We start from the raw sequence: 22,218 nt of genomic DNA, 5'->3' as shown, positions 1-22,218 counted from the left end.
CAGGACACTCAAACTTAGTTGTGTTTTTCTCCTGTTTTTAAAGCTGCATTGTGAAAGTATTTAAAAATTGCATTGTGAAAGCATTTAATTGCATTGTGAAACCTGGGCTTTTTCCCCACTAGTCAGAACTCTCAAACTTAGGTGTGTTTTTCTACTGTTTTTAAAGTTGCATTGTGAAATTATTTAAAATTGCATTGTGAAATCTAGGGGTTTCTCCACTAGTCAGGACTCTCAAACTTGGGTGTGTATTTCTCCTGTTTTAAAAGCTTGCACCCTGCCCTTTGTCCTTCCCTAGTGTTCACCCCTTCCCACTCCCTTCCTCTTCTCTCCTCTCCCTACCTACTCTATGGTGCTCTCTGTCTCTCCCATCTTTTCTAAGTGCTTCTCTATCGACTATCCCGCTCTCCTCACTAAGTCTGGTAGGAAGAAGTTTGAAAAGTCTGAAAAGGACATCCGGTCTCCAATCCAGGCCTCCCTATCGCTGGCACCTATACCAGGGCCTCCTCCAAGCAAACTTTCACCAACATCCTCGTTGTCGTTCCCTCGCCGGACCTATGGACTCTACATATGGTCGCTGTGCTGTCTCCCTTCTCGTCCTCTCCCATTAAGGGTGGCACCTGGCGGGAGGCCCTCCTTCCACTCCTCTAAGGTCATCATTAATGTTTACTTGAATGGCACAGTGTTGGTCCAAGGACCTCAAGCCAACCTTCTCCTCTTTGATAGATGCTTCCTGTGCCTCATCAATTTCCTTTCCTCTCCTGCTGTCCCCTCTCTCTCCTGCACGGCTTCCTGGCCTCCACCTGCTGTCTCCTTCTCGACTATGTTGCCCTCTCCTCTTTCCTCTACTACACCTCCGCAGGGTGAACCTCGGATTTGTACTCCTCCCTGGAAGTCTTTCAGGACAGCAACCTTCTCCATATTGCCACTCTAAACCCTCACTCTGTTGTCAAACACTCCTCTGACATCTGCCGCCCCCTGGAGGAACTTGACCTCAATGTTCTCAGGCTCAATGAGACATGGTTCACGGCAGGCTCTGTCACAAGCTTTGACACTCTCCTCACTGGTGGCTACAAGATCTTCTCTGTTCCCAGATCCAAACGTTCCGGAGGGGTTTTAGCCCTGATCTTCCCAGAGTGGTTTCCTGCCTCTGTCATTGCTACGCAGGCCTACTCCTCTTTCGAATGCCTCATCTGCAGGCTCTCTCTATTCCCTTACTGTGGCTACCATCTATCGGCCACCTGGTCAGATCTCTGACCTTCCTCTCTGAGTGGGCGGACCTCTCCTCTTCCCTCCTGGTCTCAACCACTCAACCCCTCCTTCTTGGAGACTTGAACATCCACATGGATGCTTCCTGTCCTTCCACTGGACTCTTTCTTGACCTCTGTGATGTCCTCTCACGCTCTATTCTCCCCTCTGGCCTGACTCACACTGCATGTCACACTCTGGATGATCTGATCTCTTCAGACCTCCCCCTTTTGATCCCTCTCACCACTCCTCTCTACTGGAGTGATCACTTTCTCCTTTCCTCCCATCTCACTCTCTCTACCCATCAGGTCAAGCCAACTCCAGCACTGCCACTTACCTTCTCAGTTATCCGACCCATGAAGCGTGTGTCAGTTGAGGCTTTTGCCACCACTTTCTCACCCCCCCCATCCACCTTTGGCTGACTCACACCCTGACACATCCCTTTCCATGCTCCACTCTGCTATATCTGATACTCTTGATGTTCTTGCCCCTGTCATGAGGATCCACTTAAATCCCAAATCCAAGTGCAACACTTGGTACGACTCAGACCTCGCCACCATTAAACGCAAGTGCAGGGTGGCTGAGAGGAAATGGCATGCTTCCTGTACATCCTGTGACAAACCGGCCTGCCACCTGCTCCAAAGGCAATACCGGCTCTCTGCCGCACCAAGAAGAGAGCCCACGTCCAAGCCCACATCTCAGCGGCATCTAACAACTCGGCCAAACTCTTTAAAATCAGCAAGGAGCTGGCCAATACTGCTGCAGTGTCTACCTCTCCTGTCCCCTCCAAGGCTCTCTGCATTGCCCTGGCTTCCCATTTCATCTCTAAAACTCAGGACAACCTAGTGTTTGTGCACCCTCTTCTTAAGAAACCCTCTTCCGACCCTTCCTGCCCGGCTAACTATCGTCAATCTCCATCACTCCTTTCCTGGGCAAACTCCTGGAAAAGCTGGCCATCTCACAGCTTAACCTTCACACTGAATCTGTTGGTTGTCTCCATGACCACCAGTCTGGCTTCAGAGCTGCCAGAAGCACGGAAACTGCTCTCCTGAACATCCCTGAAGACCTGTTCTCCAACCTCGATTCCAACACCCACTGTGTCCTCATCTTACTTGATCTCTCTTCTCCCTTTGACAAGGTCAACCATGCCATCCTGCACAATCGTCTCAGCGATAACCTGGGAATCACTGATCAGGCCCTGGCTCGGCTGACCTCCTTCCTCTCCAATCGACCCTCCCAGGTCCAACTTTTCTATCCGCTATCTCTATCTCTAACTGTGGTGTTCCCCAGGGGTCTAACCTCTCTCCCTGGCTGTTCAACCAATACCTGGCACTTCTTGCCCACTGCATTGCTGCTCTCTGCCCCAACTTTCTGTGCTATGCGGATCATACTGAACTCATTTTCAGGCTGCCTGCTGCCACCTTTTCTCCTTCTCTCATCTCTGACTGTCTGTTTGCCATCCAGGAGTTGTGTGCCGCCAATGATCTCCACCTTAATGCCAGTAAGACTGAGATTCTCCTATCGGCACACCTGCTCCCTCCTTTTCTGTTACTCTCTGGCTGGCCTCTGTGGGCCCTCTTCCTGCTCCCATCCATGAGGCTAAAAACCTTGGGGTCATCTTTGACTCCACACTTTCCTTCTCTCCTCACATCTCTGACATCTCGAAGAAGTCACACTACCAGCTGCACCTCCTCAGAGGTATTCTTCCTTTTCTCTTCTTCCCCCAGAAGCTCACTGTCTCCAGAGCTCTGGTTCTCTCTAGGCTGAACTACTGCAACAGCCTCTTTCTAACTCTACCTGCCTCTAACTTCCACCCTCTGCAACTCATCTAGAACAGGACTGCAAGACTTGTCCTTGGCCTCAAGCCCAAGGATCGTATATCTCTCCAGGACTGAAATCTCTGCACTGGCTCCCAGTGGCAGTGAGGATTAAGTTCAAAACCCTCTGCATTGTCCACAAGGCCTTCTGGGTTCTGGGACCTCAATACCTTCAACTCTCTCTTCCTAAATATCTTCCTTCTCGAGCTCTTCGCTCATCCGCCTCCAACTCCCTCAGGGTTAGTCGCTTCTCCAAGCAGCAAGTTGTTGACAGATCTCTTTCCTCTGATGGGGCCTCCCTCTGGACCAGCTTCCGTGCCTCTCTGAAACCTGAGGAGAACCATCTCCAGTTCCGGAAGCGCCTTAAGCTCTTCTTCTTTGTTACTGCTTTCTCTCCTCCTCTCCCCTGCTAATCTCCTGGCTGAATCTGAAACTGAACTGGTTACCTGGCTACCCTCTGATCTCGGGCCCCAGGTCCCCTCCCTGCCAGTTTCACACCTGCAGTGCCCCCCTGGCAACCCTTGCACTCGGGGACTGTTTATGTATCTCTACAGCTCCTACTAGCACTTGACACCCGATGTCTGCACTTACCCTTGCACTTGCCACCAGTTGGCCGCACTTTTATTTATTATTTATTGTCTCTATTTATTTTACTGTTATTGAATCTACTGCACTGCCCCCTTCTCTTCCCCCCCCACACTTTTCCCCTTCCCCCCTCCCCTGCACTTGCGCGATCTCAATGTCACCTGGCCTAGTAGGATTGCTGTCTCTGTCTTCCCTCTGTTTCCCCTCCCTTGCCTCGTCGCGCCTTGAAACACTTGTGTATAGGCGCATTATTAATGCCATATCATATCATTTCAACCTAGGCAGTATCCCAATGACATTCGGATATATCTGCATGCATATCTGATGTCCTCTACTAATATGTCCGGTTCTTCCCAAAGTTAACCAGTAATTATGGGGGTGTCCCTTCCATGTGGTAGCTTTCTGCAATATGTATATGTTTTCCTACGCTCATTTTAACCGGGTTTTCTTCTGTTAATGCATGAATGTAATGAATGTGAAATTGATGTGTTAATTCTTTCCCCAAGTGACAAACGTTTTTTTAAAAAAAGATTCTGGAGTTTAGCCCTGTCGAATATTTAGAACAAATCCAGGGGAATTGAACTTCCTTACATAAACGGTCTGCTCTAAAACATTTCTGCGATCGACACGAAAGCCGTGTGCTACTTTCAATTGGGTTTAGGTTCCATAATCTGAATCCATGCTTTTTGTGGACACTTCAAACGCATCCCAATTATCCTGCTACAACATGTACATATGGCCTGTATTTAACCGGACCAACATGCTTTTCAAAACACTCTCCATCCAGATGCCTCAACCTCACTCTCTTTCCTTCCAAACTCATCCTATAAAGTGCTCGGGCACTCTGATACCACCACATTGGTGATTTGGCACAGTCAGAAAGCTCTATAACATAACATGGAAGAGAGAGAGACACGTGACATGTGCAGCCTAAGATAGAAGTGCTCTTTAATTGGACAAACCCAAGACCTTGAACATTTTTTATGACAATTCAATTAGCAACGGCTAGAACAAATCAATGTTTTCACTTTATAAGTGTCCACAATAAAATCACCAATTGAGGGAGTTTTTCTTTGGTGGGAAGTACATACCATGATATAGAAAACGACTTAAATAATACTTACAGCACAGTATCTCAGCCACAAGAGTTTAAACTAATATGTGTCCAAAACGATAGTGCTTTAAAGGAAGGGTGTATGTACAACTGATTTCAAAATAAAACTGAGCATTAACCTCTGTCTACTGTGACGAATGACAGTCACTTCAACCCTAGAGGGGAGCCTTTCCTTGTGAGGCTACGGAGGGGAGCCCGCTATGCAATATTCCCCATAGGGGTGGTGGCGAGTGGCAACTCACGGGAGAGACTCCCCTTTGTGGGACAAGGACTCCTGTTCCACAGCAGAACTCCCTAAAACCCTTTCTCTGGGACCAACAGTAACATCTAGACTTCAGAAAAGCCTCTCAGACCATGCCACTGTTTGGTGTTGTACCATAAGAAATATATGGTGAAACTACCAATAAGAAGTAGTAGACTGAGCGAGTAATACCATTCGATCAGTGGTGAAAAATCAGTAATACTGTGGTGATGGAAAATGAGCGAGAAATGAAGATTACTCCTCCGCTTGGGAGGACCCAGCATTGTGTCAAAAAAATTGAAGAAGGACTGTTGTCCGAGGGAAGTGAATACTGGGTGTTTCAAGTCAGCAGTGCTGTGGAAGCTGCCCAAGACTGGGAGATCCACCATCGGGAGGAAGCAACCAGGTGGCGTGTTTGAGAAGCATCAAAGGAACAGAAGATCAAAGAGAACAGGGGAAGAAAACTCCAAGACAGAGAGCCAGTCGTGAGTGAATGCGTGACCCGTGAGAGGTGGACTGTCCAGTCTGGCAAAGATGCTGAGACCGCTATAATGCTGACTCTGTGGAGCTGCGGAACAAGAAGCAGAATGAGACAGACTGAAAGCTGAAGCTGTACTGACTCAAAGCAAAGTCCATTCCCTGCATGCAGGCTCTGTGACACCAGCCCGTGGGAAGCAAGGTAACATCGATGGGGGGAGAACTGGGAGGGAACCTGGGAATACAGAGTACTGTCAACCTACTCATCCCAGTGAATGGATAAATATCACCAAGAGTGAGATCTATTCAGGGACTCAGCCTACTCGTCCCAGGGAATGGACACATTTCAAGAAGACTGAGAACCATTCAGGGACTAAGCCTACTCATCCCCGTGAACGGCGGAACATTAGGACGAGTGAAACTCATTCAGTGACTCAGTCTACTTGTTCCAGTGAATCGCCAAACATTAAGAAGAGTGAGAATCATTCAGGGACTCAGCCTATTCATCCCAGTGAAAGGTCAAGCACTAAGAAAGGTAAAACTCATCCTATAACTCATCCAACTGATCTCAGTGATATGAGAAAGAATCAAGAAACTCAGAATCATTACAGAACTCAATTTTCTCGTCTCAGAAATACACAAAGTGGCCCAGAGAATAAGATTAGCGATTGGGTCTACTATCCGTGCCTCAAAGAGAGATTTTCGGGGACACTTCAGAACAATGTAGTCAGAGAGATTCCAAAGACAAGAATACCAAAAAGAAATGTTTTCAAAGGGAAGAGAAAGAACCAGAGGTTTGTACTAGTCCCCTGGACGAACTGTGTAACCGAATCCAAAAGATAACCAGAAACATCTACAACTGATATAGTGAGGCTGGGGAAGCAGAAGGGAGTCATTCACCTGGGATTTTGTTGTTTAGTTTTAGTAGTAGGGTCAGTGTAGTTTAGTTTTTGGACTTTACACTTGATGACAGGCAACCTAGTTAGTTCTGTTAGGCAGGGAAATCCTTTAATTCGGGATCGTGATTACTTTTTTTTACTTATTATTTCAATAAAACCTTATCAAGAATGACAAACACTGGTCTACCTCCTTCTTCTGACCTACCACACTCCCAATTGAAGTAAGTGTCAATAACATCCATTTGGATAACATACAGCAAAGTTAACAATTCATACAATAAAATGTCAGTTTTGGCAAAGCCAGTATGTTTGGCTTTGTAAACATAGAGATAATTACATCTCTGTGAAGTCCTCACAGGCCAACAAATTCTACCCTATACATTTGCAAAATAACACATAGTGGTCATGGCAATGGTTGTAATTGTCATGTTGCCCAAAGAGACAGCTCGCAATACTTCCACCTCATAATGTCTGCTTGATTGCCCCGCTCTATTTTTGTATGTCGGCCTTATTTGTATTTTAATTTGTTTGAAAAACACATTTCATGCATGTAACGCAAATCAAGCAGGTTTCATTTGCAGACCTTCAAACTCTGTTATTTGGATTAGAAACTATTGCTTCCTTCCTGTAAATCATGTTATTTGTTCATAAAGGATTGATAACAAATGGTTGTGTGTAGAAAGCTGCATGGATCGACAGTGTTGTGAAAATATACATTATAATTCTAACTTTTTAATTTTTCAGAAACAGTGCCACACATAGCAATTCATTCTGATTAGGAAATGTCTGTTGAGTACGGTGTATCATTACATCACCTGCCACAGCTCAAAGTTGTAACACAAACGTAAAATGCTGTGCTTCCTGAGAACAGAATGCATTGATTAATTCACTGCAAAATGCAGTTACACGTCATGCAACAGCTAAATGTTTCCACAAACGTTGAACAAGCACACCGAATTGAAACGTTAACATAAAGCTGACACACATTGTTAAATGATAAGTTCTCAGGCTTGTTCTACCATTCCATGAACACAACCATGAAAATGCTGCTTTAGTTAAAATGCAATGGTACAAAGAGAGGAACTAAAGGAGTTGACTTTTGTAGATTGTAAGCTTTGTTAGCATGTTTTTGCACATGGAAAAGCAGCCCAAAAAAGGGGAAAACAATGAAAAGAAGCTCTTAAGATCAGCATTTAATAACCTGCTCCCAAACGTACACAATTGCACTAGCTTCTATGAAACGGCTGACAGTGTAACATGTCTTTTGCGACAGTGCATTATTTCTGCATCACAGAGCAAATGATTGATATCAAGGAGCCCATACATACTGAAGCAAGAGCTCTGGAAGAGAGTGACGTGTTGTCTAGCCAGTCCCAAAATGGGAGCAGTGCTCACTAAATCTCTCTACGAAATATCAAATACGGATATCTGCAAGTAAACACTAACGGGCTGATTCATGGAATAATTTGCGCTGAAAAACGGGGATTTGCGCGCCATTCTGCCCGCGTTTTTCGGCGCAAATAATTACATGAATCAGCCTTTAAATTACTATTTTAAAATCGATTGATTCAAAGAAACAAGAAGGGATCAGTAATATCACATGCAAAACAAAAGTACATTATAACAGAATAATTTTTAAAAAAGAATTGTTACTTAAAACCTAATATTTGGCTCGAGAAAGAAAGGGTAATCCCTTCAGTCAGACTTCAATATCTAAAGTAGCAACATTAAAATGCAAGCCTATGCTTTCCCACATCGTTCATGCAGCAGCTGAAACATTATAAATGACCTTACATTTGGAGGCTGAATAGCCTTCATCCGCCGTGTTTGGGACGAAAAAACAGATGTTTTCTTCTGCTTATATGGCTCCTCTAATTTTTCTTTGACCTGCAAAAACCAGAGGTAAATGCTAATAAACTATACAATGGAAGATTTTGTGAGCACTGACACGCAGCATTCACGATTCTTTAATAACATTTTTACAATGATATTCCAGAAAATAAAAAGTCAAAAGAATCAGTATTCAGGAAAGATTACAGATCTTTATATCAGCAATTAGTTGTGGTTTCCAGATTGCCTATGCTGTGCACGTGTATGTTTTTCAGCGAATGGGCTTTCTCAAGGCTACGCAGGTAATACTAAACAAATATAATTGAAAAATGATTGTGAAATGGTATAACCTGAAAAATCCTTAGTTAAGGTATGGCTAAGTAGCGCAGATTTAATGCAACAAACCCCTAGAAATTGATCGGATGTGGGAAGTCATGACCAGCTTAACCCGGCGCGCTCAGGTTGATGTCCCCCATAATGTCAGTTTGCATATCATTGTGGATCCCTTTTCTTACAATATGTATGTTCTCATGGGCTTTGCAACAGGAATGCTACGGGAAGGTTTTTTCATTGAATTTCAAGGGTTTTGTAATAACATAGTTTTTACAGGCCACTATACATGGCCTTCGACCGTGTCCAGTGTAAATGTTCCCCCAATATGTTTCTTTTGGACCCACAAGGTAGGCCGTGGTCACTAAACATGTCTTTCGAGCCCACTAGCCAGGGCCTGTGGCTCTGGCCGGTGAGCACGACCTTCAGCCGTGCAAACTGTATATTTTAAAACACTACCGGGCCACAGCCTTTTGCTGTGTCCACTGTACATACTCCCCAATATGTTTCTTTGGATCCACTAGGTGGCCACAGCCTTTGGCCACGGCCACTATACATGTCTTTTGGGCATTGCTAGGGTTCCCATTAGGGCCTTCATCCCTGGCCAGTTAGCATGGCCTTCAGCTGAGCCCACTGCATACTTTAAAACACTACCAGACCACTAGCCATGGGTGTTGCCATTTTACCATGGCCCGTGGCCACCGCTTTCGGCCCTGTCTACTATACATGATCTCCCAATATGTTTCTTTTGCACTCACTAGGTGGCGGATCCATGTTCCATATTTCACCCCTTGTCATGGCGCCTCAAAGGTTTTGTTGGGGCCCACTAGCCATGTCCTTTGGTTGTGTCTGCTTTCCATATTGCACCATTCAGTTTCTTAAACTAACCAAGTACCCATATCCTATGGTCCCACCGATTACCCCCATCTCATTGAGCTGTAAACAAATTGTTTGTATTATTCTAATATTTTTTACTCTCTCTTTTTAAAAAAAATGTTTCCCATAGCCGTGGTTATATTTGCAATGTGCTACATTTAACCCTGGTTACCCATAAACACCAGCAAATAATTGTGGATATTTTCATGAGAAGCACTTTTATTCCCGATCCAATTTTCTAATAAAACCCAGGTTGTCCCCTGTATAAACCCAGTTATGCAAAACATTTCTAGCTCTGAATCTGGTGCACATCATCCCCCCAACTCCCCAATTTCGAGTGGTGTCCTCTTTCCCACTCCCCACCTCTTGTCTGATGCCATTTCTTTCCTCATCCAAATGGCATTTTTTCCAATTTTCGTTTTCAGCCAACTCTGGTTTTAACCAGTATAACCCTGGTTATCTCCCAAATAGAAAAAGAAAATGGCAGCTTTTTCATTTTCTGGAAAGTGTCTGCTGCAAAGCACTATGGAACAAATATAGCTATTATTTTGGGAGAAAGGGGTACCCTCTTCTCCGTCGAATATTTTAACAACAATAAACTCAGATCCCTCCCAGAAATCGAGTCAACGCTTTGTGCACAAGTTGTTGTGTAATTCCGTCCGGCGGTTTTTGCTTTGAACAGACATTTTGACTTTTTCTCTATGGAGAAATGATTGGGAGTAGGACAAAAACAAGCATTCTTTCTTAATACATTTTCAATTTTCTAAAGAATGTGTTCCAAATTTTACTGTCTGGAGGGGGCCCCTGAGAAACTTATTTTTTGCAAAATATCAGACAAATCAGTTTTTCAAGTCAAAAGTTATTAGCAATTCAATTTTGGGGTTTCCTATGGAACTTGATAGTCAACTCGACTGCCGCGCTAAAGAATATATACATATATCTGGAAAAACATTTTTACAAAACAGTTATGGTTTAAGCAACAAAAATATAAAGTCTACAAACACCAGAAATAATACTGTGATGGTGAAAAAAAAATAAACTTTATTAATACATTAAAAAAAATATTATATTAATGTGCCCTAGCCCCCACCACCGTTTGCTGTTTATAAATAAACGAAATAGCGGTGGAATTAACCAACATGCAAATAGATGCACCTGTACTGGGAACCAAAAATATATGAATACTACCATTTGCGAATGATGCCATGTTTCTCTCTACAACCACTACCGATCTTAACATTCTGACAGAAAGGTTCATGTCACTCTGTAAGACAAAGGGCTTAGAATTGAATAATAATAAGAAAAAAAACTCTGACCTCCTCAGCTAAGAAACATTGACAAAAAAAGATTAATCTTAGACTAAATGGGACATGATAGAAGAAGTAAATACACGTGAATATTCAGGCCTACATTTTAATAAATGTCAGACCAACTAAAAAAATCCATGTGTACACTAAGATGTTCGCCAATTAAGGATCAATCACTTGTAACCAATGAAAATGGGTTCTTAAAAAGTTAACTCTGCCTCCCTAAGACTACACCTAACACGATTCTCCACCTCGAGTTAAATTGGCCTGGGATAGGGTTCATTATAAAATTGTGCCCACTCTTTTACTGGACATGCGGAAAATATAGAGAGGCCATAATACACTTACTTTAGCAGACAAATGGCAAGTCTTACTATGGCCTAAACATATCAGATACCTGTTCCCCATGATATTTTAATGTAATATTTGCTTGTAAACAAATTAAACATGTTTATGTTGTTACCTTAATGTTATTATTCCTGATGTTTGCAAAGGAACAAGTTACTTACTTGTAACTGTTGTTCTCCAGCATGGGTCTGGCATGGATTCACATGCTCATGAATATTCCCGGTCGTCAGGCTGGCAATCCTCGGTAAAGAATAAATCAGTTTCAGTTTTGTTTCTGAACTGTCTTTCTACTATTAACCAATCACTGGTCTCTGGGTCATACTGCCCCCAGCCAATGACTGCCCTCTACCTAAGCCCCTCCTCTGGCAGCCATCTTCAGATTTGGTAGCACGTAAAGTGGCAGTAGGACCAAGAGAAGAGCCGTAGAGCGGTTGGAGGGAGGGTTCGCATGTGAATCTATGCCAGACCAATGCTTGAGAACAACAGTTACAAGTAAGTAACTTGTTCCTTCTCCAGCATGGGGTCTGGCATGGATTCACATGCTCATGAATACAAGAATACATAGCAGTACCACATGCACAACCACGGGAGGTGGCAAGGCTCAACATTAAGCATTACAACAACTCAACATTAAGCATCTCTTACCTCCTCACCAGGCTCACCTTCAAGTGTACAGGTTGCACAGCACTGCCTGGCCTACTCTGGACTCCTCCCTGGAATCCCAGTCGATGCAGTAAAATCTCGTGAAGGTGTGTGTCGACCTCCACGTAGCAGCCCTGCAGATGTCCAGCAGGGGCACACCAGATAGGAACGCCGTGGTAGCAGCAATCGCTCTGGTCGAAAGGGCTCTCGGACGGCCGGGCAACGGTCGGTTTGCCAACCAGTGACAGTGCATGATGCAGCGTGAGAGCCACCTGGAAATGGAAGCCTTCGAGAGGGCCTTCCTTGGTTCACAGGGCCAACGTTCACAAACAGCTGTGATGTCTTTCGAAAACTCTTTGTGCGGTCCATGTAGAACTTCTTTTTTTTTGTTTTTTTTTTGATACAGCTGAATAAATCAACTTTTCAAAAATAAGAACAAATTCAACAATACATCACATATCATTTACATCTCAATGGACAAGCAAATGAAAAGGAAAGGTAAAAGAAGAACATTCATTATTTAAAAAATAAGAAAGAAAACATTTACAAAATGTTAAAACATTAAAATAAGACTATACATGTCTCAATACCCAATTCAACATTTGGCTTTAAACACTTTACAAATTGTGCTCAAAAGGTAATTACATCTTAATTTCCGCAGGGAGGATCACTTCAAGAAATTGAACGGACGCTTTGATCACAGAAAATTTCATATTTGCAAATAATAATTTCCAAATTTGATTTGCATCATGTTCACTATACAAATTCAGAATATTGGCAAAGAATTTGATTCGTTGCTCATGTAAGTTAATACAGGAGACAATCAAATGCTGCAGAGTCTCCTTTTCTGAAAGCAGCTCACAATGACAGCAATAATTCAAATTGGCTGGGATGATATGGCGCCTAGTAAGCACTTCCCTAGTTAACCACAGGTTCAGTCTAAATCTTAAAAATGAGCTCCTTATGATTGCTGAGGGGCATTTCAACAAGTAGCCTGCAACTTGGCCCAGCTGTTTATGGCTGTTTATGGCCAAAATTACTACTGTTGAAACCTTTACATTTCAAACAAGTTTCACGATTTGATATCCAATCCCATCGATAATACTTTATCTTAGCCCGCAATGGATTTTCGACTAGGAGTGTAACCGTTATGTCAGCCTCAGCTAAGGTATTCATAGCCTGATTACGCCATGTAAACGGAAAGATAAATAATGTGCAACTGTGCTCAGAATGTTATTATTTTCTAGCCCTAACAAGCATTTACAGAAAAAGGAGCATATCCGCCACTTAACTCTGGAGGCCAGCGAATTCACGCCTAACTCAAATCGCACAATAGGCATGGGTGAGCAATTTGGCAGGTGTAGGACTTTTTTCCAAAAACAGGCCTCTAATTTATTCCACATTTTATCATTAAGATAGAGTTTCGATTCGGCACCGTAGGTCAATATAGGAATTACCTTTTGCTCATAAAAAAGTAATAGATGCTTCAAGGTGAATTTCCCATATTTGTAATACAGAATTCTGGCTTGAGAAATCAAGTTTGAAAGTTTAGATTGCAAATTAATCAGATACCGATTGTCAGTGACTTTATTCTGTACCATAAGCCCCAAATATTTATATTCTGAGACAGGTTTCAGTATTTCATTTCGGATAGACCAGGTGTAATTTATGGATTTGTTTTTACTCTGATTTTTACAGATCTAAATCTGTGATTTATCAAGGTTCACAATTAGATGAATGTCCTTAACATAGGTGGATAAAGCAGATAACAAATTTTGCAGCCCCATGGGGGTCTGTGATATTAAAACCAAGTCATCAGCGTAAAGTAGCCACGCTATGCGCTGTCCCCCCAACTCCGGAGCATCAGAGACAACTTGGATGAATGATTTGCCCATATCTAAAATAAATAAATTAAACATAAAAGAATCCAGAATACAGCCTTGTTTAAGACCCACATATGTACTGAAGGATGAGGACAAGAGGCCTTCCATAGTGAGCCTCACGCGCATAGTGGTGTCCGTATGCAACTGGATTATCAAAGCTAGCAATGATTCTGGACACCCTAAGAGTTTTAATTTTTGAAACATGAGTTCACGATTTATTGAGTCAAATGCTGACTGGAAGTCAATAAAAGCAAAGTACAGGGATTGTTTCCAAAATGCATACTGGGCTTTAAGCATGTTGATAGTTTTGATTTTTGGTAGGGTACCAAGCCCACTGATAAACCCGGATTGAAATGGATCTCTCTTAAAGTGATTTTTAGACCAGTTGTTCAAATCTCTTAAAATTAAACGGCAAAAGATCTTCCCAGGCACGTCTAACAAGGAGATTGGTCTATAGCTGGCCGGATTAGACCGGTCACCTTTCTTATAGATCGGAATAGTAATAGACTGTTTCCAGGTCAGCAGTATTTTCTGAGTAATAAGTATATTCATAAACATGGCATATAATATATCCGGCCAAATCATCGGGAATCGCTTCAAATGCATATTTGACAGCCCATCTGGACCAGGAACCCTTGAACAGCTGTCTCTATTGATAAGGAATAATATGTCATCCCTATCAAAACTAAGATTGATAATCGGCTGATACAGGGGTTTATGAGTTTTCGAGGCCTCACAGGGTGCAGCGTAAAGTTTAGAATAATACTGTACCCAATTCTCTTCATTCACATCATTTGTCTGAATAGCAACCTGATGACCTACAGTTGCTTGATTTATTATTTTCCACGATTCCGTTGAATTTTTACTTGCCAATATTCTCAACATATTGCTGCCATCATTTTGATATAATTTAGCCTGCATACTTCTTACCCAGTTCCTGTACCTAGTTTTAATATGAATCAGGGCCCTTGCTCGTTTATCACAGGGGAGCCTATAAGCCTCCCTCTTTTCTGCTCGAGCTAATGATTTCTTGATTTTCATTTCACGGTCGAATACATGGAGGTGGGGTATTTGTTTTTGTTTATGAGCAGTGGAGGCTGGCTGCAACAACTGCATTAGTTCACGGTACGGTGCTGCTGAACCTGGTTTTTGCATGTTATGACACTTTAGCTGAGCATCATAGCAAGATCTGAATGCTTCCAAGGTTGGTTCCGACCAAATTAGCCTATTCCTAGCTGTATTTGCAATAATGGAGCCTTTGAGATATTGAGATATTTCTTGAGTCCCATTAAATTGACAAGTCCAGGTCACGTTAAGCATGTTATGATCGCTCGCTTCCGCATCTATAACTTGAAAAGATTTTACTTTGTTCAGCATGTTTGTATTAACATAAATATAATGGATAATATCCTTGCTAGAGGCACGATGCCATGTTGCTCTAGCGGGTATATCCATAGCAGTTGAACCATTTAGCATAAACAAATTTCTAGACTCCACAAGGCTTGACCATTTACCAAGGCGACTCATCTCAGACTGTTTTTTTAGTCCTAAGCAATGGAGATTGAAATCTCCAGCTATGATAATAGTATCCACATTGCCATCAAGAATAATGAGATCCAGAGCCTTATTTATAGAGTCCAAAAACTTGTCATCTGTAATGCTCCTCGGGTTCCAATAAACATTAATGAGTGCACAATGCATCTTATGTCCAATAAGTCTCAACATTTGTATGGAAGAATTTGGAAAAAACCATGATTGAACTTTCAAAGCTGAGTTCTGCTTAACAGCCGTTATCAAACCAGAGGTTGGACGCCCAGAGTTTCCCTTGACAGCTGGTGTAAGGGGGATATCATAATTATCCCAAGAGGGGGGACATGATAGCCAGGATTCTTGTATTAATATTACATCATGATTTAGTAATGTAATGGCTTGATTATTCATTAAATGTCTGTGCCCTCTGGAATTCCAGCTTATCAAGGAGATAGTGGTTTCATGACAATCCAGATGCTAGCGCTGTACGTCTTTTTGATTGCAGTTGCATTTGGAAGGACAATTATTTTGATTTTATTCGATTGTTGGTGTGTGTTTTGTTTTGAGTTTTCTACTGAAGTGCACTCCAGGGAACCCGGACCTGTTGAAACGATAAATCCAAGATCAAAGAGCTGTGACTTTGCTGCCCAGATAGCATTAACTACAACTCTTGAGTTTATCTATAGATTTACTGAAGACCATTTTGACCGATCAGTGAATTCCACTTGCTCGATGTCAATGGTGCCAATGTCGTTGAGTTCTGAAAGTTCACTAAATATAGATAAGACAGAAGCTCGATTCAGACGATATTGGGGAGCTGGAGCTGGGCAACATCTCAGAGATAGCGAGTGGACAGCAGGCCGTTTAGGACAAGAGGCCAATTTTCTTTTTTTTTTTTTGACATGTAGAACTTCAGCGCTCTAGCCGCATCCAGCGAGTGCAAAGTCTTCTCAGACGGCGACGAAGGTGATGGGAAGAAAACAGGTAACACCAAGGGCTTGTTGAGATGAAAGTCCGATGGCACCTTGGGCATGAAGGAGGGGTGCGTCCTCAGCACTACCCTCGTCTCGTGGAATGTAAGGTATGGAGGCTTACAAGAGAGGGCCTGGAACTCTCCCACTCATTGTGCGCAGGTGATGGCCACAAGAAAAGCTGTCTTCCACAATAGGAACTTCAGCAGTGCCGAATGCAAGGGCTCGAACAGGGGACCCCTGAGCCTGGTCAGCACCACGTTGAGCTCCCACGCCAGGGCCAGGGCTCTCACCGACGAAAACGAGCGGAACAGTCCCTTTATGAACTCCTTCAGCAGGCGATGAGATCACAGTGACAACCGCCCCGGAGTTCTAGTGTAGCGGGAGATAGCCGCCAGATCAATTTTGATGGAGGCATGTGTCACGACTCGCTCCCTTCGCTCCCGTTCCCACCATTTGGGGGCATGATTTGGGGTTTATTCCCTACTGGACTTTTCCTCCGAACTTTATGCTACAGTGCTGTGATGATTAGGGAGCGCTAAATCCCTATTTTCCCAGCTACTTCCCTTCCGGATCCATTCCAGGTTTTTGGCAGCCAGCATGCTTCTTTAACCAAATGACTATGCTTCCCAGAATGCCTGGCCCACTGCTCCACCTCCACCCTTGCAACACAAGGTTGGGTGGAGGATAGGTAACAGCTGTGGCGGCAGGTGCAGCAATCAGCACACCCGAGGCGTGTGCTCGTTAAGCAGCTTTAAAAGCCTCAGTCTTACTTCAGTCCAGCGCTGGTCATCGTTTGCAGTGTTCCTGTTTTTGACTAGTCCCTGGTTCCTGGTTCTTTGCCTTTGTACCTACTTCCTTGTTCCTGTTTTCTTGTTTCCTCCCCCCTGAATTTCGGATTCATGCGCTAATTGATTTCTGCTCCCTTGATTTCCCTTTTTGTCTTCCTCTGTTTGCAGGCAGCAATTCTCAGTGCTTTCCCCTTTTAGATGCAGCCCAGTTTGTCTGTGTTCTATATTTCTTTGACTCTGTCCTTTGCTGCTGTTACCCATTTGCCTTAGCCTTCCTCTTAGTTTAGTTTCCTGTCTTTTCCTTGGAGGGGTAGGGAGAATTTTGCATAGGTTATTTCGTTTTTTCCCTGCTCCTGATCCTTACTTTCTAGAGGATCCATTCCATGTTTTCCACTGCACTTCTGCATTTATTTTCCCTTTGATTATTAGGTGTGGTGTGCGGTAGTAGCTAGCTCCTGTGTGAATGCTTATGTTTTCCTCACTATTTTGTAAACATTATTCCCACTTAGGTATTTAGTTTTCCTTCCATTGCTGTTCTAGCCTTTCGGGGTCCCAGTTTCTTCAACAGGATTCGTGGGCTAGCTGACATTCAAGAGGTTTATCTCGTCCTCGTGAGTACAGTTCTTAAGTTCCCTTATGTAATACCATCAAGAGTGTTAGTACACAGATCCTGTCATTGCTTGCCCTCCACGTGGGTTTAGCGCTGTCAGTACCTGTAACAGCAATTGGGGGTAAGGCGCTTGCCGACTTTCCTCGCGGTCAGGTGCTTACCCCACATCCCTTTTCATATATATATTAGTGTCACACTCTATTTGCACTCCTGGGTTCTAGCATACCTGAGTCGTAGTTCCTGGGTGCACATTTCCCTTGCCATATTCGCTGCCTTTGTACTCGCCTGACTAATCTTGACAGTATGACCAGCCCAAAATTCCCATTGAATATGGCAAGTTTAAGAAAGAAAGGCAGCAAGGCCTCTAACAAGTTTGTACAGAAAGCTTCCCCTACATTTACCTGTGACAATCAAATCACTAGTCCTGACTCCAATGAACTCCTTGTCACGAATGGGCATTTACGTGCAAAGTATTTTTCCCATAGGATGGCACATCCTACATGGCCTGATCCTAGTTCTATCTTTGGTTTTGATCCCGATTCTATGTCAGCACAAGCCTTAGCCGCAGAAAACAACACACTGTTAGACTTATTATACGAGAGTACCTCTGTTGTTGAACCCCATGATTCCAGTTGTGCTTCACCTCAGATAGAACAGTTTCATGATACCAACATAAAGAATGGAGGGGTTTCTTGCATAACTTCTGTTTTCTACCCTCAGTCTAACGCATACTCCGTTGCACAGGTACATACTGTAGTCCCTAATGCCAAGAGGTCTAATGTCAATAGTTTGTTTAAGGGAAACACAGACCAAGTTGGAAAGATAAACTATAAATCACAGAACCTGCAAGCAGTAGAGGACAATGTACAATCGATGCACATCCAGATTGCTAGTGCAGGATCCAGCCCTGATGCCACTATGCTTCCCCCTGTGCCTACTGATAGTGATGTACAGTTAATGCAGGGCATGCTAAGAGCTAAACTTGAGGAGTTAAGACAAGAACTCATTTCTGCACAAGAGGAAAATAAAACCTTACACTCTTTACTGAATACACCTCAGACTTTATCTGTTGATGTGGAGGAAGTGAACACTGTGAAGCCCCTGAGTGCAGAGACTTTGGTAAACCATGATATTTGTCGATATGTTAGATCTATTGGGAGTGAAGGTCTTTCGTCTAGCACAGCGCTTAATCTAGGCACAGGTTCTAACAATTGTTCTGCTGTTTATCAGGGATTGCAGTTAGCTGAAGAGTTACAAGCCACTCCTTTACCAAAAATACCCTGTGTAGCAGTTTGTCATAATTCTGAGCTAGCACACATACAAGCTTCTGATTTCCAAACACAATCCACAATGGTGGCATACACAGATTCAGTCACTACCGTAGGCTTAGGCCCTGCTCTTGATACAGCTGCTGAGACTGAAGTAGATGTTAAAGCTGATGTGGAAAACAATGTTACCTCTGGGTTCACTCTTCCTTCTGCCACTTCTGATCAATACGAACAGTCAGAGACAGTACAGATTTCATGTTCTGATGGACTCATTCCACAGTATACTGAACCAAAGAACCGTCAGGCGGTTCCTGAACTGTTGATTGATAATCTGCCTCTTTCAGAAGCTAAAACAGAGGAATGGACAATAGACGAAATCCTGATTAACAGAGATTTTACTATGGTGATTCCACTGATTGATTTTGACTTCTACAAAGAAAAAGACTCTGTGTCACCCACTAAAGAAAGGGACTGCAAGGGTACAGCTCAGTCTTTGGTTACTGGTGCCAAGGAGTCTACTGCCCTAAAGGTGCCCTTCATTCCTGAGCCACCGATGGGTCTGTCAACTACTGAGACTTCTGTCTGTCCTCCTACAACCATTGACTCTTCTATGATTCAATCCACAGCCCTGCAGTCATCTTTGGCACACCTGTCTTCAACCAATGAACCGCTGCCATGTCTGCCATTTACTCAAGAGCCAGTCCCAAAGACCTGGACATGTTTGTATCCAGCAACCGAGATTGCTCCAGCTTGCATGCCCTCAGCCTCAAGGTTTCCCCTGACCTGCCTGTCTTCAGCTACAGTGACTCATCCTGCAGATCATCCTTCAGCTTTAGAGCCTCCGGTAGTCCATCAAAAGAGCATGTCTTCAGTCCCGGAGTATACTGAGTATTTGCCTTCAGTTCATGAGACGCCTGTATCCTGCATAGCCTCGCTGCCAATATCAGAGGTATACCGGTCTACACCATCAGATTCTGCTGTATTTTCTTCTGCTCCAGCGATTCCTCCTGAATCCCAACCATTTACAGTCGATGAACGTCTAGCCTGCCTTTCTTTTGCTTCAGGAGGAGCACCAGAATGCCTGACTTTTCCACAAGACGATTCTCCCAACTGCTTCACTTTAGCATCAGAGCCTCCTAAAGATGCAGCATCAGAGTTTGAGACTTTTGCCAGCTCCCGCTTCAGAGTCATCAAGCTGGACCAAGTGGTGAGTCAGAACCACTCACTTGGGTGTGCACAAGGGGTGGTGCAGACCGGCGTATTACCTACAGGACTTGTGCAACAGAATTCCGCCAAGAAGCACCAGTCGGGTGCTAGTAGCCAAAGGAAGGGAATGACTGCTGCAGTTCAAGATGTGTCTGTTATTGCTCCTTCTGCGAGTCTGCCTGAAATACCAAGTACTGCGTCTATCACTCCTATCAGGATGCCAAACATCCCTGCTGTGGTTTCCCACGTGAAACAAAGTGGCTACACGACTGACACCAGGAGTACTAGCCTTGTACAACCCATTGGACTTTCAGGTCTCCAAGGCGTAGAACATGTGCAGTCAAACCTTAGTCACTTTCAACCACAAGCCTTTTCCCAGATGGATGACAGAAGGAAATCTGAACCTCTACCTCAGCCACCACCTTCTCTAATGGCTGAGCATAAACCTTTCCTGAAGCCAGCATTTTCCTCACCTCCCGCATGTCCACTCTCGGCAGAAAGGCTAACAGAACTTCTACCATTGCCTAAGGCGTGTTGCACCAGCCTGCCTCCCTCCTCAAAGACTTATAAGGGTCCACTCCCTGTGACTGAGCTTCCTGGACCTTCCAACTCTGCTTCTGGTCCTGCAAGTCCTTCATGCCTTTCTTCGAACCATGAGTCTCTTCCTCACCAGAAGTCACCGTTTCCATCAGTACCACCTCCAAAGAAAAAGCACTCCCATCATGGAAAGAAGATGTCTCGTGCGGGTGGCGGGCACCCGAAGCCGGCCGTAGGAGGGGGTATACTGTCACGACTCGCTCCCTTCGCTCCCGTTCCCACCATTTGGGGGCATGATTTGGGGTTTATTCCCTACTGGACTTTTCCTCCGAACTTTATGCTACAGTGCTGTGATGATTTGGGAGCGCTAAATCCCTATTTTCCCAGCTACTTCCCTTCCGGATCCATTCCAGGTTTTTGGCAGCCAGCATGCTTCTTTAACCAAATGACTATGCTTCCCAGAATGCCTGGCCCACTGCTCCACCTCCACCCTTGCAACACAAGGTTGGGTGGAGGATAGGTAACAGCTGTGGCGGCAGGTGCAGCAATCAGCACACCCGAGGCGTGTGCTCGTTAAGCAGCTTTAAAAGCCTCAGTCTTACTTCAGTCCAGCGCTGGTCATCGTTTGCAGTGTTCCTGTTTTTGACTAGTCCCTGGTTCCTGGTTCTTTGCCTTTGTACCTACTTCCTTGTTCCTGTTTTCTTGTTTCCTCCGCCCTGAATTTCGGATTCATGCGCTAATTGATTTCTGCTCCCTTGATTTCCCTTTTTGTCTTCCTCTGTTTGCAGGCAGCAATTCTCAGTGCTTTCCCCTTTTAGATGCAGCCCAGTTTGTCTGTGTTCTATATTTCTTTGACTCTGTCCTTTGCTGCTGTTACCCATTTGCCTTAGCCTTCCTCTTAGTTTAGTTTCCTGTCTTTTCCTTGGAGGGGTAGGGAGAATTTTGCATAGGTTATTTCGTTTTTTCCCTGCTCCTGATCCTTACTTTCTAGAGGATCCATTCCATGTTTTCCACTGCACTTCTGCATTTATTTTCCCTTTGATTATTAGGTGTGGTGTGCGGTAGTAGCTAGCTCCTGTGTGAATGCTTATGTTTTCCTCACTATTTTGTAAACATTATTCCCACTTAGGTATTTAGTTTTCCTTCCATTGCTGTTCTAGCCTTTCGGGGTCCCAGTTTCTTCAACAGGATTCGTGGGCTAGCTGACATTCAAGAGGTTTATCTCGTCCTCGTGAGTACAGTTCTTAAGTTCCCTTATGTAATACCATCAAGAGTGTTAGTACACAGATCCTGTCATTGCTTGCCTTCCACGTGGGTTTAGCGCTGTCAGTACCTGTAACAGCAATTGGGGGTAAGGCGCTTGCCGACTTTCCTCGCGGTCAGGTGCTTACCCCACATCCCTTTTCATATATATATTAGTGTCACACTCTATTTGCACTCCTGGGTTCTAGCATACCTGAGTCGTAGTTCCTGGGTGCACATTTCCCTTGCCATATTCGCTGCCTTTGTACTCGCCTGACTAATCTTGACAGCATGTGCCAGCCCCGCAATGGCCAGCGACAGCAAATACGGCAGCACTTGAGGGGCCGTGACCCGTAGAGGGTTGATCTTTTGTGCACGGCACCAGACAGAGAACCTCTTCCACTTATGTCCATAGCACTTAAGAGTCGAGGAAGCCCTGGCCTTTGCAAGAACCTCCTTGCAGTCCGCC

General features: G+C 44.0%; 1 protein-coding gene across 1 annotated transcript in view; it reads right to left on the bottom strand.

Moving 5' to 3' along the window:
- The window catches only part of STPG2 (sperm tail PG-rich repeat containing 2), a 2,646,564-nt gene that overhangs the window by 1,713,627 nt on the left and 910,719 nt on the right, over positions 1-22,218 (bottom strand). The window contains exon 10 of the mRNA XM_069630546.1: positions 8,173-8,265. Within this exon, the coding sequence (XP_069486647.1) occupies positions 8,173-8,265 (93 nt within the window). The remainder of the gene's footprint in view (positions 1-8,172; positions 8,266-22,218) is intronic.

This window comes from Ambystoma mexicanum, chromosome 6q (genome assembly GCF_040938575.1).
Source record: "Ambystoma mexicanum isolate Mex_15411 chromosome 6q, UKY_AmexF1_1, whole genome shotgun sequence".
NCBI classification, from domain to species: domain Eukaryota; kingdom Metazoa; phylum Chordata; class Amphibia; order Caudata; family Ambystomatidae; genus Ambystoma; species Ambystoma mexicanum.
The sequence above is the reverse complement of the archived record's forward strand: the minus strand, read 5'-3'. Positions and strand labels throughout refer to the sequence as shown.